Source organism: Oncorhynchus gorbuscha, linkage group LG11 (assembly GCF_021184085.1).
Source record: "Oncorhynchus gorbuscha isolate QuinsamMale2020 ecotype Even-year linkage group LG11, OgorEven_v1.0, whole genome shotgun sequence".
NCBI lineage: Eukaryota > Metazoa > Chordata > Actinopteri > Salmoniformes > Salmonidae > Oncorhynchus > Oncorhynchus gorbuscha.
In genome coordinates this window covers 84,878,783-84,896,580 of record NC_060183.1, presented here as the reverse complement: position 1 = coordinate 84,896,580, position 17,798 = coordinate 84,878,783, and the positions used below count along the sequence as shown (strand labels likewise).

The following is a 17,798-nucleotide window of genomic DNA, read 5'->3' as shown; positions in this document are numbered from 1 at the left end:
AGAGGACAGAACAGATCCCACTGTTACACTGAGACACCAGAACAGATCCCACTGTTACACTGAGACACCAGAACAGATCCCACTGTTACACTGAGACACCAGAACAGATCCCACTGTTACACTGAGACACCAGAACAGATCCCACTGAGACAACAGAACAGATCCCACTGTTACACTGAGACAACAGAACAGATCCCACTGTTACACTGAGACACCAGAACAGATCCCACTGTTACACTGAGACACCAGAACAGATCCCACTGAGACACCAGAACAGATCCCACTGAGACACCAGAACAGATCCCACTGTTACACTGAGACACCAGAACAGATCCCACTGTTACACTGAGACACCAGAACAGATCCCACTGAGACACCAGAACAGATCCCACTGACAGAACATCCCACTGAACAGAAGATCCCACTGTTACACTGAGACACCAGAACAGATCCCACTGTTACACTGAGACACCAGAACAGATCCCACTGAGACACCAGAACAGATCCCACTGAGACACCAGAACAGATCCCACTGTTACACTGAGACACCAGAACAGATCCCACTGAGACACCAGAACAGATCCCACTGTTACACTGAGACACCAGAACAGATCCCACTGTTACACTGAGACACCAGAACAGGTAAACATACAAACGAACGTGAAAATATGATATCATAACATATTATGATAATTTATTATATCTCTATAAAATGTTCAGAATAAGGAATTAGACACCATTTTCTTTTGGTAAATCACTAAGGGCTGATTTACCAGACACACATTTAAACTAGTCCTGAATCTCCATTGAAAGGGCTTTTTAGTCGAGGCTTAATCTGTCCAGGAAACCAGTCGTAAAAGGAAACAGTCTGTACACTTCTCTGACCTCTGACCTGGCCCCTTCTCCTCTCCCTGGTTCTCTAATCTACTGCAAATGGCCAGCAGACATGCATAGCTAGCTGTGTCAGGCTGTACTGTGTCTGACTGTCTCGTCTCCTCCAGCAATGTCCCACCTGAACGGCCAGAGGCTGCACGGCAAGGTGATCAGAGTGACCATCTCTAAGCACCAGACGGTCCAGCTGCCCAGGGAGGGACAGGAAGACCAGGGCCTCACTAAAGACTTCAGCGGCTCCCCGCTAGCCTGGATCCAAGAACTTTCAAGAAGCCTGGATCCAAGAACTTTCAGAACATCTTCCCTCCCTCTGCCACCCTCCATCTATCCAACATCCCGTGAGATTCACTTTACCTCCCTCTGCCACCCTCCATCTATCCAACATCCCGTGAGATTCACTTTACCTCCCTCTGCCACCCTCCATCTATCCAACATCCCGTGAGATTCACTTTACCTCCCTCTGCCACCCTCCATCTATCCAACATCCCGTGAGATTCACTTTACCTCCCTCTGCCACCCTCCATCTATCCAACATCCCGTGAGATTCACTTTACCTCCCTCTGCCACCCTCCATCTATCCAACATCCCGTGAGATTCACTTTACCTCCCTCTGCCACCCTCCATCTATCCAACATCCCGTGAGATTCACTTTACCTCCCTCTGCCACCCTCCATCTATCCAACATCCCGTGAGATTCACTTTACCTCCCTCTGCCACCCTCCATCTATCCAACATCCAACATCCCTGTGAGATTCACTTTACCCTCCATCTCCCTCTGCCACCCTCCATCTATCCAACATCCCGTGAGATTCACTTTACCTCCCTCTGCCACCCTCCAGATTCATCCCGTGAGATTACCTCCCTCTGCCACCCTCCATCTATCCAACATCCCGTGAGATTCACTTTACCTCCCTCTGCCACCCTCCATCTATCCAACATCCCGTGAGATTCACTTTACCTCCCTCTGCCACCCTCCATCTATCCAACATCCCGTGAGATTCACTTTACCTCCCTCTGCCACCCTCCATCTATCCAACATCCCGTGAGATTTTACCTCCCTCTGCCACCCTCCATCTATCCAACATCCCGTGAGATTCACTTTACCTCCCTCTGCCACCCTCCATCTATCCAACATCCCGTGAGATTCACTTTACCTCCCTCTGCCACCCTCCATCTATCCAACATCCCGTGAGATTCACTTTACCTCCCTCTGCCACCCTCCATCTATCCAACATCCCGTGAGACCTCCCTCTGCCACCCTCCATCTATCCAACATCCCGTGAGATTCACTTTACCTCCCTCTGCCACCCTCCATCTATCCAACATCCCGTGAGATTCACTTTACCTCCCTCTGCCACCCTCCATCTATCCAACATCCCGTGAGATTCACTTTACCTCCCTCTGCCACCCTCCATCTATCCAACATCCCGTGAGATTCACTTTACCTCCCTCTGCCACCCTCCATCTATCCAACATCCCGTGAGATTCACTTTACCTCCCTCTGCCACCCTCCATCTATCCAACATCCCGTGAGATTCACTTTACCTCCCTCTGCCACCCTCCATCTATCCAACATCCCGTGAGATTCACTTTACCTCCCTCTGCCACCCTCCATCTATCCAACATCCCATCCCGTAGAGATTCACTTTACCTCCCTCTGCCACCCTCCATCTATCCAACATCCCGTGAGATTCACTTTACCTCCCTCTGCCACCCTCCATCTATCCAACATCCCGTGAGATTCACTTTACCTCCCTCTGCCACCCTCCATCTATCCAACATCCCGTGAGATTCACTTTACCTCCCTCTGCCACCCTCCATCTATCCAACATCCCGTGAGATTCACTTTACCTCCCTCTGCCACCATCTCCATCTATCCACCCTCCATCATCCCGTGAGATTCACTTTACCTCCCTCTGCCACCCTCCATCTATCCAACATCCCGTGAGATTCACTTTACCTCCCTCTGCCACCCTCCATCTATCCAACATCCCGTGAGATTCACTTTACCTCCCTCTGCCACCCTCCATCTATCCAACATCCCGTGAGATTCACTTTACCTCCTCTGCCACCCTCCATCTATCCAACCCCGTGAGATTCCACCTCCCTCTGCCACCCTCCATCTATCCAACATCCCGTGAGATTCACTTTACCTCCCTCTGCCACCCTCCATCTATCCAACATCCCGTGAGATTCACTTTACCTCCCTCTGCCACCCTCCATCTATCCAACATCCCGTGAGATTCACTTTACCTCCCGTGAGATTCTGCCACCCTCCATCCTCCCATCTGCCACCCTCCATCTATCCAACATCCCGTCCATCTATTCACTGAGATTACCTCCCTCTGCCACCCTCCATCTATCCAACATCCCGTGAGATTCACTTTACCTCCCTCTGCCACCCTCCATCTATCCAACAATTCATCCCTCTGCCACCCTCCATCTATCCAACATCCCGTGAGATTCACTTTACCTCCCTCTGCCACCCTCCATCTCCATCTACCTCCCTCTGCCAACATCCAACATGAGATTCACTTTACCTCCCTCTGCCACCCTCCATCTATCCAACATCCCGTGAGATTCACTTTACCTCCCTCTGCCACCCTCCATCTATCCAACATCCCGTGAGATTCACTTTACCTCCCTCTGCCACCCTCCATCTCCAACATCCAACATCCCTCTGACCCTCCATCTTCAACATTACCTCCCTCTGCCACCCTCCATCTATCCAACATCCCGTGAGATTCACTTTACCTCCCTCTGCCACCCTCCATCTATCCAACATCCCGTGAGATTCACTTTACCTCCCTCTGCCACCCTCCATCTATCCAACATCCCGTGAGATTCACTTTACCTCCCTCTGCCACCCTCCATCTATCCAACATCAACCGTGAGATTCCATCTATCCAACATCCCGTGAGATTCTACCCCTCTGCCACCCTCCATCTATCCAACATCCCGTGAGACTTTACCTCCCTCTGCCACCCTCCATCTATCCAACATTACCTACCCCTCTGCCACCCTCCATCTATCCAACATCCCGTGAGATTCACTTTACCTCCCTCTGCCACCCTCCATCTATCCAACATCCCGTGAGATTCACTTTACCTACCCCTCTGCCACCCTCCATCTATCCAACATCCCGTGAGATTCACTTTACCTCCCTCTGCCACCCTCCATCTATCCAACATCCCGTGAGATTCACTTTACCTCCCTCTGCCACCCTCCATCTATCCAACATCCCGTGAGATTCACTTTACCTCCCTCTGCCACCCTCCATCTATCCAACATCCCGTGAGATTCACTTTACCTCCCTCTGCCACCCTCCATCTATCCAACATCCCGTGAGATTCACTTTACCTCCTCTGCCACCCTCCATCTATCCAACATCCCGTGAGATTCACTTTACCTCCCTCTGCCACCCTCCATCTATCCAACATCCCGTGAGATTCACTTTACCTCCCTCTGCCACCTCCTCCATCTATCCAACATCCCGTGAGATTCACTTTACCTCCCTCTGCCACCCTCCATCTATCCAACATCCCGTGAGATTCACTTTACCTCCCTCTGCCACCCTCCATCTATCCACCTCCGTGAGATTCCTTTACCTCCCTCTGCCACCCTCCATCTATCCAACATCCCTGAGATTCACTTTACCTCCCTCTGCCACCCTCCATCTATCCAACATCCCGTGAGATTCACTTTACCTCCCTCTGCCACCCTCCATCTATCCAATGAGACCTCTCCCTGCCACCCTCCATCTATCCAACATCCCGTGAGATTCACTTTCCCTCCTCTGCCACCCTCCATCTATCCAACATCCCTGAGATTCAACTTTACCTCCCTCTGCCACCCTCCATCTATCCAACATCCCGTGAGATTCACCTGCCACCCTCCATCTATCCAACATCCCACTTTACCTCCCTCTCCAACTATCCAACATCCCGTGACCTTTACCTCCCTCTGCCACCCTCCATCTCCAACATCCCGTACCTCCCCTCTGCCACCCTCCATCCCCAACGTGAGATTCCTTTCCTCCCCTGCCACCCTCCATCTATCCAACATCCCGTGAGATTCAACTATACCTCCTCTCCTCTCCAACATCCCTCCAACTCCCTCCCTCTGCCACCTCCATCTATCCAACATCCCGTGAGATTACTTTACCTCCTCTCCTCTCCCTCTCTATCCAAACTATTACTATACCTCCCCCTGCCTCCCTCCTCCTCCCTCCCTCTCCACACCTCCCTACTCTCCAACCTCCCTCCTCTCCCTCCAACTATACCTCCCTCCTCTCCCTCTATCCAACTATACCTCCCTCCTCCCCCTCTCCAACTACACCTCCCTCCTCCCCCTCTCCAACTATACCTCCCATCCTCCCCAACTATACCTCCCTCCTCTCCCTCTCCAACTATACCTCCCTCCTCCCCCTCTCCAACTATACCTCCCTACTCTCCCTCTCCAACTACACCTCCCTCCTCCCCCTCTCCAACTATACCTCCCTCCTCCCCCTCTCCAACTATACCTCCCTCCTCCCCCTCTCCAACTATACCTATCCTCCCCAACTATACCTCCCTCCTCCCCCTCTCCAACTATACCTCCCTCCTCCCCCTCTCCAACTATACCTCCCTCCTCTCCCTCTCCAACTATACCTCCCTCCTCCCCCTCTCCAACTATACCTCCCTCCTCCCCCTCTCCAACTATACCTCCCTCCTCCCCCTCTCCAACTATACCTCTCTCCTCCCCCTCTCCAACTACCTCCCCTCTCTCTCCAACCCCCCTCCTCCAACTACACCTCCCTACTCTCCAACTATACCTCCCTCCTCTCAAACTATATCCAACTCCACCTCCAACTACTCTCTCCTCTATCCAACTACACCTCCCTCCAACTCTCCCTCTCCAACTATACCTCCCTCCTCTCCCCTCTCCAACTATACCTCCCCCTCCTCTCAAACTACCTCCCTCCTCCCCCTCTCCAACTATACCTCCTCTCTCTCAAACCTCCCTCCTCCCCCTCTCCAACTATACCTCTCTCCTCCCCCTCTCCAACTATACCTCTCTCTTCCCCCTCTCCAACTACACCTCCCTACTCTCCAACTATACCTCCCTCCTCTCCCTCTATCCAACTACACCTCCCTACTCTCCCTCTATCCAACTACACCTCCCTACTCTCCCTCTCCAACTATACCTCCCTCCTCCCCCTCTCCAACTATACCTCCCTCCTCTCCAACTACATTTACATTTACATTTAAGTCATTTAGCAGACGCTCTTATCCAGAGCGAACTATACCTCCCTCCTCTCAAACTATACCTCCTAGTGCTACAGGATGTAAATTTCTGTTTGAAAAAGCTTGCTTTTGCTTTCCTAGCTGACTGTGTATAATGGTTCCTAACTTCCCTGAAAAGTTGCATATCTCGGGGGCTATTCGATGCTAATGCAGTCCGCCACAGGATGTTTTTGTGCTGGTCGAGGGCAGACAGGTCTGGAGTGATCCAAGGGCTCTATCTGTTCTTAGTTCTACATTTCTTGAATGGAGCATGCTTATTTAAGACAGTGAGGAAATCACTTTTTTTTTAAACTACTGACAGAATGAGGTCAATATCCTTCCAGGATACCCGGGCCAGGTCAATTAGAAAAGCCTGCTCGCTGAAGTGTTTTAGGGAGCGTTTGACAGTGATGAGGGGTGGTCCTATTGGGCAAGTTACCGCAAGGTGGTATCTTTCAATGGAGATAATATACATGATGTTAATACTATACATTCCTTCCCTTGTAACCCGTCCGTCTCCGTCCAACAGCCCGTCTGTAACAGAGGACGTCCTAAAGGACCTTTTCTCTGGACCTGGATACACAGTTAAGGCCTTCAAGTTCTTCCAGTGAGTTCTCTTTCAGACACCTACAGTACTTCTACTTCTTCAATACATCTGCAATACACAGCATACGTGTTCTAACGAGTGTAAACCTAGAGCAGGTCTTGTATGTTTACATCTATCTAGACCAGGGCTCTCCAACCCTGTTCCTGGAGAGATACTCTCCTGTAGGTTTACATCTATCTAGTCCAGGGCTCTCCAACCCTGTTCCTGGAGAGATACCCTCCTGTAGGTTTACATCTATCTAGTCCAGGGCTCTCCAACCCTGTTCCTGGAGAGATACAATCCTGTAGGTTTACATCTATCTAGTCCAGGGCTCTCCAACCCTGTTCCTGGAGAGATACTCTCCTGTAGGTTTACATCTATCTAGTCCAGGGCTCTCCAACCCTGTTCCTGGAGAGATACTCTCCTGTAGGTTTACATCTATCTAGTCCAGGGCTCTCCAACCCTGTTCCTGGAGAGATACCCTCCTGTAGGTTTACATCTATCTAGACCAGGGCTCTCCAACGCTGTTCCTGGAGAGATACCATCCTGTAGGTTTACATCTATCTAGACCAGGGCTCTCCAACCCTGTTCCTGGAGAGATACCATCCTGTAGGTTTACATCTATCTAGACCAGGGCTCTCCAACCCTGTTCCTGGAGAGATACCATCCTGTAGGTTTACATCTATCTAGACCAGGGCTCTCCAACCCTGTTCCTGGAGAGATACCATCCTGTAGGTTTACATCTATCTAGTCCAGGGCTCTCCAACGCTGTTCCTGGAGAGATACCATCCTGTAGGTTTACATCTATCTAGTCCAGGGCTCTCCAACCCTGTTCCTGGAGAGATACCGTCAGCCAAGTATCTGCAGTCTGCCGAATATCACATTCAACATGAATAAACATTAGACATGGCAAAATGTATAGAATTGCAAGAAAATTAACTTCACTCCACTTTCTCTGCACTATACTCATGATTTTGAATGAATTTTCCTTTGGAGATCTATTTATCTATCTATCCATCCATCCACCTACCTATCTTATCCTGTCTGTCTGTCTGTCCTCTCAGGAAAGACCGGAAGATGGCTCTGATCCAGTTGGGTTCAGTGGAGGAGGCCATCCAGGCCCTGATCGACCTCCACAACCACGACCTGGGAGAGAACCATCACCTCCGCGTGTCCTTCTCCAAGAGCACCATCTGACCCGCCTGAACCCCCACTTCCCCACCCCTAAGGCCCCACTCCTGGGCTGGGCTAGCGGGAGTGAGCGACAGAATGACCCACTTTGACTTAAAAACAACAGACAATTGACTAGTTTAGATGATATTGTTGAGTAATAGACTACTGTAATGCGAGGCCTTCAGATAGAGACAGAGCTGGTCTGGAAGGAGTGATGGTTGATTTATTCAGGGCAGGAAGAGAACAGAGTCGGGATGAGTTGGCATGGTGCATCATTAAATCCTTAAATAGGACCCTAACCCACGGGATGGGAGAGAGGAATTCAACTCTCCTTTATCTGGCATTATAGGACCCTATCCCACAGAATGGGAGAGAGGTATTCAACGCTCTTGGGAGGTTTCTGCCAAGTATACCATAGACACACCTATACCACAGACACACAAGTATACCATAGACACACCTATACCACAGACACACAAGTATACCATAGACACACCTATACCACAGACACACAAGTATACCACAGACACACCAATCATTGAATACTTGACACTTAGCCCTGCTATACAATCAAGTTGCACAATATGCATGAGTTATGAAAGCTCACCTGCAACTCACCACCTACAGACCCACCTACAGACCCACCATCTACAGACCCACCTACAGACCCACCACCTACAGACCCACCTATGACCCACCACCTATGACCCACCACCTACAGACCCACCTACCCACCTACAGACCCACCACCTACAGACCCACCACCTACAGACCCACCTATGACCCACCACCTACAGACCCACCACCTACAGACCCACCACCTACAGACCCACCTATGACCCACCACCTACAGACCCACCACCTACAGACCCACCACCTACAGACCCACCTATGACCCACCACCTACAGACCCACCTACAGACCCACCTACAGATCCACCACCTACAGACCCACCTACAGACCCACCATCTACAGACCCACCTACAGACCCACCACCTACAGACCCACCTATGACCCACCACCTATGACCCACCACCTACAGACCCACCTACCCACCTACAGACCCACCACCTACAGACCCACCACCTACAGACCCACCTATGACCCACCACCTACAGACCCACCACCTACAGACCCACCACCTACAGACCCACCTATGACCCACCACCTACAGACCCACCACCTACAGACCCACCACCTACAGACCCACCTATGACCCACCACCTACAGACCCACCTACAGACCCACCTACAGATCCACCACCTACAGACCCACCACCTACAGACCCACCTACAGACCCACCACCTACAGACCCACCACCTACAGATCCACCACCTACAGACCCACCTATGACCCACCACCTACAGACCCACCTATGACCCACCACCTACAGACCCACCTACAGACCCACCACCTACAGACCCACCTATGACCCACCACCTACAGACCCACCACCTACAGACCCACCTACAGACCCACCACCCACAGACCCACCTACAGACCCACCACCTACAGACCCACCACCTACAGACCCACCTATGACCCACCACCTACAGACCCACCACCTACAGATCCACCACCTACCTACCCACAGATACAAGCTAGTCAGTCTTATCAGCCGGTCAGTCTTATCAACCACAGAGCCTTGATATGACCTGGTCAGTTTGGCTGAATGACAGTAAAGGCCAGACACTTAGACATGATTGACACGGTGAACCTGACTCCTTACTGGATGAGAACCAGGCACTTCTAGCTGTATTGCCTTGTTACAATACAACTGAAGCACCAACCCCCTCTACTCCTTATTGTTACATTACAACTGAAGCACCAACCCCCTCTACTCCTTATTGTTACATTATAACTGAAGCACCAACCCCCTCTACTCCTTATTGTTACATTATAACTGAAGCACCAACCCCCTCTACTCCTTATTGTTACATTATAACTGAAGCACCAACCCCCTCTACTCCTTATTGTTACATTATACCTGAAGCACCAACCCCCTCTACTCCTTATTGTTACAATACAACTGAAGCACCAACCCCCTCTACTCCTTATTGTTACATTATAACTGAAGCACCAACCCCCTCTACTCCTTAACTAACAGCACACCAACGTCATGTAGTGGTGAACTGTGAACATCATTGTCGTTTAAACCCACGTGTACCAGTAGCCTGGCAACTCTTCAGTTACTGGATGTCTTCTGAGCGGATGACTTACCGGATGAGAATAGACGGATGAATCCGAGACACACGTTGAACGGTTATCATCACGGACACGGAGGAAGGATCGAAGGGCTGATGAAGCCGATAGCAACGCTCCTCCTGACCAATGGGCTGCCTCCATTTAAAGTAACATTAGGACATTGATTGAGGGGGACCAATGATCAGGCCTCCTCCTCTGTGACGTCACGGTGTGACATCATCATGGCGCGACGCTGAGTATCAGAGAAGCTCAGCTAAACATTTCTACCACACTACTCCACCATAACAACAACAACAGTGATGCTTACCATTGAAATGTCAAAAAAGAGAGAAAACAGTTCAAAGCAAAAAATGGGAATCTAATTTACTGTTCTATCCACCTATCAGAAGAGCCTCCCAGAGCCATAGTCCTGGGTCGTATTCAATAGAAACTAACGGAAAAAACATACCCGAAACAGGGATGAACTATCCTGAACTGGTCCAATAAGAAACTCTTGTTTTCAGGGCCTCCCGAGTAGCACAGCTGTCTAAGGCATCACTGCAGACCAGCCGTGACCAGGAAACCCATGAGGTGGCGCACAATTCGCTCAGCGTTGTTTGGATTAGGGGAAGGTTTGGCCGGCATGTCCTTGTCCTATCGCGATATAACGACTCCTTGTGGCAGGCCGGCCGGCATGTCCTTGTCCTATCGCGATATAACGACTCCTTGTGGCAGGCAGGGAGCCTGCAAGCTGACTTCAGTCACCAGCTGGACGGTGTTTCCCCCGACACATTGGTGCGGATGGCTTTTGGGTTAAGCAAGCAGTGCGGCTTGGCAGGGTCGTGTTTCAGGAGGACGCCTGGCCCTTGACCTTTGCCTCTCTCGAGTCCGTAGGGAAGTTTCAGCGATGGGACTGTAACTACGGAACTCTTGTTTTCCGTTGCAAACAGCTTTTCTACTTTGTACACTACTGAATATGACCCAAGCCAACTGGCCCACACCGGACTGCACAGCTCCGTTTGGCTGGAGGACAAGCTCTGCTGAGAGGGAAATGGACATGTGACTGTCCCATATAGCACCTTTTTCCCTATCCACTACACAAAGTAGTGCACTAAATATGGAATATGATGCCATTTGGGATGCATCCCATGTCTGTCTGTCTGGCTCCCATAACGATGGTCTGTCTGTCTGTCTCCCATAACGATGGTCTGTCTGTCTCCCATAACGATGGTCTGTCTGTCTCCCATAACGATGGTCTGTCTGGCTCCCATAACGATGGTCTGTCTGTCTGTCTGTCTCCCATAACGATGGTCTGTCTGTCTGTCTGTCTGTCTGTCTGTCTGTCTGTCTGTCTGTCTGTCTGTCTGTCTGTCTGTCTGTCTGTCTGTCTGTCTGTCTGTCTGTCTGTCTGTCTGTCTGTCTGTCTCCCATAATGATGGTCTGTCTGGCTCCCATAACGATGGTCTGTCTGTCTGGCTCCCATAACGATGGTCTGTCTGTCTGTTTGGCTCCCATAACGATGGTCGGTCTGTCTGTCTGTCTGTCTGTCTGTCTGTCTGTCTGTCTGTCTGTCTGTCTGTCTGTCTGTCTGTCTGTCTGTCTGTCTGTCTGTCTGTCTGTCTGTCTGTCTGTCTGTCTGTCTGTCTGTCTGTCTGACTCCCATAACGGTGGTCTTTCTGGCTGTGAAGCTCCCGTAATGATGGTCTGTTTGGCTGTCATAATGATGGTCTGTCTGGCTCCCATAACGATGGTCTGTCTGGATTCCATAACGATAGTCTGTCTGTCTGGCTCCCATAACGATGGTCTGTCGGTCTGTCTGGCTCTTATAACGATGGTCTGTCTAGCTCCCGTAACAACGATCTGTCTAGCTGGTCTGTCTCGCTCCCATAACGATGGTCTGTCGGTCTGTCTGGCTCTTATAACGATGGTCTGTCTAGCTCACGTAACAACGATCTGTCTAGCTCCCGTAACGACGGTCTGTCTGGCTCCCATAACGATGGTCTGTCTGGCTCCCATAACCATGGTCTGTCTGGCTCCCATAACCATGGTCTGTCTGGCTCCCATAACCATGGTCTGTCTGGCTCCCATAACCATGGTCTGTCTGGCTCCCATAACCATGGTCTGTCTGGCTCCCATAACCATGGTCTGTCTGGCTCCCATAACCATGGTCTGTCTGGCTCCCATAACCATGGTCTGTCTGGCTCCCATAACCATGGTCTGTCTGGCTCCCATAACCATGGTCTGTCTGGCTCCCATAACCATGGTCTGTCTGGCTCCCATAACCATGGTCTGTCTGGCTCCCATAACGATGGTCTGTGGATGATGGGAATAACAGTGGATCTGTTTGTTAGCCCTGATCTGACATCTTTTAACTCGATTCAAACATTTTCCATTTTCTTCAATAGATGAGCGCGTCGGTGTCCTGTCCCTCTCCTTGTTCTACCTTGTTATTACTCACTCTGTCCCCGATCCTGTCCCTCTCCTTGTTCTACCTTGTTATTACTCACTCTGTCCCCGATCCTGTCCCTCTCCCTGCTCTCTTCTGGGTGTCCACCTCTCCATCCCACACAGGGAGCAGAGTGAATTGGCTTCCCTCTCTTTCGCCTTGCAGTTTTACAGACCATGCTTTTGTATGGGATCAAACCCAAAGAAGAGGGTGTAAACCAATGTACACCTGGCGTGAGATGACACGGAGTTGTGCTTCAGTCGAAGTGCTGTGTCCTTCAGAAACCAAGAGATGAGCCATGTGGATTCCCTTCTAGAACTAGAAGGAGAAATAGAATGGATTCCTTCTAATTCTATGGGTTCTCACCAGGTCCAGGCCAGGTGCTGTCTGTCTGTCTGTCTGTCTGTCTGTCTGTCTGTCTGTCTGTCTGTCTGTCTGTCTGTCTGTCTGTCTGTCTGTCTGTCTGTCTGTCTGTCTGTCTGTCTGTCTGTCTGTCTGTCTGTCTGTCTGTCTGTCTGTCTGTCTGTCTGTCTGTCTGTCTGTCTGTCTGTCTGTCTGTCTGTGTTCTAGCCTTAACATTCCAAGCAGGGTCATGTGGACCCGCTGAGTAGCATTCTGGGTAATTTAGGACTGTGTCAACTAACCTCAGCCCATGTCATGTCTCATAATAGCCAGGGGAAGAAGAATACTAATAAGAATATCCGTAAGGCAAGAGATGGTGTCCCTGTTAAGATTTAAGCTAAACAATGGTAAATGCTTCTACAATTTAAAAAAATATTTAAAAATCAATTGAAATAATTGTTTTGAAGTTTACAATTTTAACAAAAAGCAGAACTCTTCAAGTCTATATCCTAAATGATTGTCAAGATTCTTTAAAGAAAAAAAAACTTCATTGTTTTGGGTCATTTTTTCTTTTTTCTAGAAGAGAAGAAAAGTCACATGAAAACCTCACTATAATCAGACAAGTAATCAGAATCAGATTTACTGTGTATTTACTTCACTTCTTATTACGTGCCTTATGATGTAACGTGTTCATAATCAATAGGTTTTATACGGTGTCTGTCTATCAAATCGCACCCTATCCCCTCCCCTATATGATGCATTCATTTAAACTAGTGCACTAGATAGGGAATAGGGTGTAATTTGAGACGGACACTATCCTATGACAGATTTGATTCATGTAGAGAACTGTGTTTTATATGTTGGCTGTATTATATGATCTTTTTGAAATGGAAGTTAATGTTTGGTGCTTTGAGTGCACTTCTTAGAGAAATGAAGAGGAAACTCTGAAATACCACAGTGCGTGTGTGTACCGTGGGCCTCTCTATCCCTGTAGGTGTTTTAACACATTTATCACAATCATTATTTCAAAGTTTGAAGACTTATTCAAAGTCTTCCACTTATTTGGGACTTGGATGTAGGCGTGTATAACGTGCTGTTACTCGCTTTACGTTTTCATTCTAGTTTTCATTCTAGTTTTATCGCTTGGCCAAGCAGTTCTGCAGCAGCATCCTCAGAATGCCTTGTTATTACAATTTATTGAAGAAAATACTGATCGTTTAACCAAAAAAAAGGGGCTTAGGTTTCAACAGTAAAAGTGAAGCCAGTTTCTACAGTTAGAAGTGAAGCCAGTTTCTACAGTAGAAGTGAAGCCAGTTTCTACAGTTAGAAGTGAAGCCAGTTTCTACAGTAGAAGTGAAGCCAGTTTCTACAGTTAGAAGTGAAGCCAGTTTCTACAGTTAGAAGTGAAGCCAGTTTCTACAGTTAGAAGTGAAGCCAGTTTCTACAGTTAGAAGTGAAGCCAGTTTCTACAGTTAGAAGTGAAGCCAGTTTCTACAGTTAGAAGTGAAGCCAGTTTCTACAGTAGAAGTGAAGCCAGTTTCTACAGTTAGAAGTGAAGCCAGTTTCTACAGTTAGAAGTGAAGCCAGTTTCTACAGTTAGAAGTGAAGCCAGTTTCTACAGTTAGAAGTGAAGCCAGTTTCTACAGTAGAAGTGAAGCCAGTTTCTACAGTTAGAAGTGAAGCCAGTTTCTACAGTAGAAGTGAAGCAAGTTTCTACAGTTAGAAGTGAAGCCAGTTTCTACAATTAGAAGTGAAGCCAGTTTCTACAGTTAGAAGTGAAACCAGTTTCTACAGTAGAAGTGAAGCCAGTTTCTACAGTTAGAAGTGAAGCCAGTTTTTACAGTAGAAGTGAAGCCAGTTTCTACAGTAGAAGTGAAGCCAGTTTCTACAGTAGAAGTGAAGCCAGTTTCTACAGTTAGAAGTGAAGCCAGTTTCTACAGTAGAAGTGAAGCCAGTTTCTACAGTAGAAGTGAAGCCAGTTTCTACAGTAGAAGTGAAGCCAGTTTCTACAGAAGTGAAACCAGTTTCTACAGAAGTGAAGCCAGTTTCTACAGAAGTGAAGCCAGTTTCTACAGAAGTGAAGCCAGTTTCTACAGTTAGAAGTGAAGCCAGTTTCTACAGTAGAAGTGAAGCCAGTTTCTACAGTAGAAGTGAAGCCAGTTTCTACAGTAGAAGTGAAGCCAGTTTCTACAGTAGAAGTGAAGCCAGTTTCTACAGTTAGAAGTGAAGCCAGTTTTTACAGTAGAAGTGAAGCCAGTTTCTACAGTTAGAAGTGAAGCCAGTTTCTACAGTTAGAAGTGAAGCCAGTTTCTACAGTTAGAAGTGAAGCCAGTTTCTACAGTAGAAGTGAAGCCAGTTTCTACAGTTAGAAGTGAAGCCAGTTTTTACAGTAGAAGTGAAGCCAGTTTCTACAGTTAGAAGTGAAGCCAGTTTCTACAGTAGAAGTGAAGCCAGTTTCTACAGTTAGAAGTGAAGCCAGTTTCTACAGTTAGAAGTGAAGCCAGTTTCTACAGTAGAAGTGAAGCCAGTTTCTACAGAAGTGAAGCCAGTTTCTACAGTTAGAAGTGAAGCCAGTTTCTACAGTAGAAGTGAAGCCAGTTTCTACAGTAGAAGTGAAGCCAGTTTCTACAGTAGAAGTGAAGCCAGTTTCTACAGTTAGAAGTTAACTATTGTTCTTGTATGTTTGTAGTGAGCTGATTACACAATACACATTGAGGGACAATCAGTGGTAGTGTTTCACTCAATGACTGAAAGATGCTGGGGTACCAAATGGTACCCTATTCCCTATATAGTGCACTACTGTTGACTGGTTATCAGTTCATTTTAAAATACACCTGGATAGATAGAATAACATTATACCCTAACGTACATAGCCTATGTGATACGTATGATACATAGGTTCTACTTATTCCTCTGATGTTGAGGCCCACAACAACCCTCTCAGGTCATTTCAGGTTTTCCTCCATTTTGCTGTTTTTGAGTGAAGCTGTTTTAGAAAATCTCCCATCTTGTTTTCTTTTTAGCTGTAATCTTATTTGACTTGTTTCTCATATTATTCACTAGAGGGTATTTTTCATTTGATCTGCAGTGATAACGTGTTTTATTAGAATATTTTCTTTAAAAAGGTAAAAAACTGGTTATGGTTGTCTGTCGCTCTGTTTTTCACAACAACAGTTGTTTGTTTTTCTTGTTGCTGAAAACCCCTGAGGATGAGTCCTCAGTAGCAACCTATGTTCTATATATAGTGCAGTACTTCTGACCCGGGCACTGACCTCGGCCCAATGCTGTTGGGTGCATCAAAAACAGTGAGGAATAGTATACAGGGAATAGGACTGTGGTGTCTGAGGGCTGGTTCAGACTGTGAACCTCATAAACCACCATCCTGGTTATTTATGCAGAAGTCTTAGATTAGCTCGGGTCACAGGGAGTTTAAGTGACGCCCTGGACCCGAGCTACTGAGCTGCCTCGGTCGTGGTCTTCATCCTACGTATCTTTCCGTGGATTGATTCTCTCACGTCTCATAGGCGATGTTATTGAAAAGCTTTTTTCGTTTCTGAACAGGAAAGAAGCCAGACTCTAAACGTTTTGTATCGTCGTGAAAGCGGATGATTCTAGAATGTCTGAATGTTCTATGTCTCTCTAACCTTCAGATCGAACCACACGGCACTCTCTCTACGTCTCTGTCCCGACTGAATAGTTTCAAGGTTTGCAATCCCAAATGGCACCCTGTTCCCTATGTAGGGCCACTGGTAAAAAGTAGTGCACTAAATGGGGAATAGGGTGCCATTTGGGAGGCGGACCAAGTCACGTCTTAACTCAGGCAGCATAGTTCAGCCATGATGAAAGACTTTATGCCTTCTTCTTTTCAATTGTGACTAACATTTTACATTATCAAACGGGCTGAGACACTAAAATCCTCATGTTTTTTTTTTTTTAATCACAAACAACAAAAAACAAACCGGACCAAAGTTGATGTGCCTTTCATTGATCTGTTATTCATCTCCTTGTTCCATCCTCCATCACTACTATTTAAATGAAAGTCCGTCATTGCTCCAAGACGAGATCGTTGCTTCCATCAAAAAAATAAAATGGAGTCCATTCCTAGCCTGGTCCAACCAGACTGAACGCTGTGCTCACTACAGAAATGTAATGATATTAGGTTGGATACCAGGCTTGCCCATTTGTTCCCACTTACCCTCAAAACACACAAAAAAACGAACTAAATGTAACCTTTAGCACTGAAACCAAAGGAGTTGATTCCTCTATTAGAACGAACTGTCATGATGACAGAGTAGCGTCCTTCGCTGGACCCGGGCTCGAGTCCCGCACGCGGCTACCCCTCGAGTCCCGCACGCAGCTACCCCTCGAGTCCTGCACGCGGCTACCCCTCGAGTCCCGCACGCGGCTACCCCTTGAGTCCCGCACGTGGCTACCCCTCGAGTTCGCTACAGTAGATTTGCTTTACGCTTTGCGTCCAGACTCAGAGATTCTGATGAATGTTTTCAAATCAAATTTATTTATATAGCCCTTCGTACATCAGCTGATATCTCAAAGTGCTGTACAGAAACCCAGCCTAAAACCCCAAACAGCAAACAATGCAGGTGTAAAAGCACGGTGGCTAGGAAAAACTCCCTAGAAAGGCCAAAACCTAGGAAGAAACCTAGAGAGGAACCGGGCTATGTGGGGTGGCCAGTCCTCTTCTGGCTGTGCCGGGTAGAGATTATAACAGAACATGACCAAGATGTTCAAATGTTCATAAATGACCAGCATGGTCAAATAACAATAAGGCAGAACAGTTGAAACTGGAGCAGCAGCACAGTCAGGTGGACTGGGGACAGCAAGGAGCCATCATGTCAGGTAGTCCTGGGGCACGGTCCTAGGGCTCAGGTCCTCCGAGAGAGAGAAAGAAAGA

The 17,798-nt window shown here is 48.1% G+C and overlaps 1 protein-coding gene across 1 annotated transcript in view; it reads left to right on the top strand.

Moving 5' to 3' along the window:
• The window catches only part of LOC123989572 (polypyrimidine tract-binding protein 3-like), a 70,126-nt gene extending 61,545 nt beyond the window's left edge, over positions 1-8,581 (top strand). The window contains 4 exon segments of the mRNA XM_046290688.1: positions 1,002-1,147; positions 1,150-1,229; positions 6,685-6,762; positions 7,806-8,581. Coding sequence (XP_046146644.1) covers positions 1,002-1,147; positions 1,150-1,229; positions 6,685-6,762; positions 7,806-7,938 — 437 coding nt within the window. The 3' untranslated portion in view covers positions 7,939-8,581.
• The last annotated feature ends 9,217 nt before the right edge of the window (positions 8,582-17,798 follow it).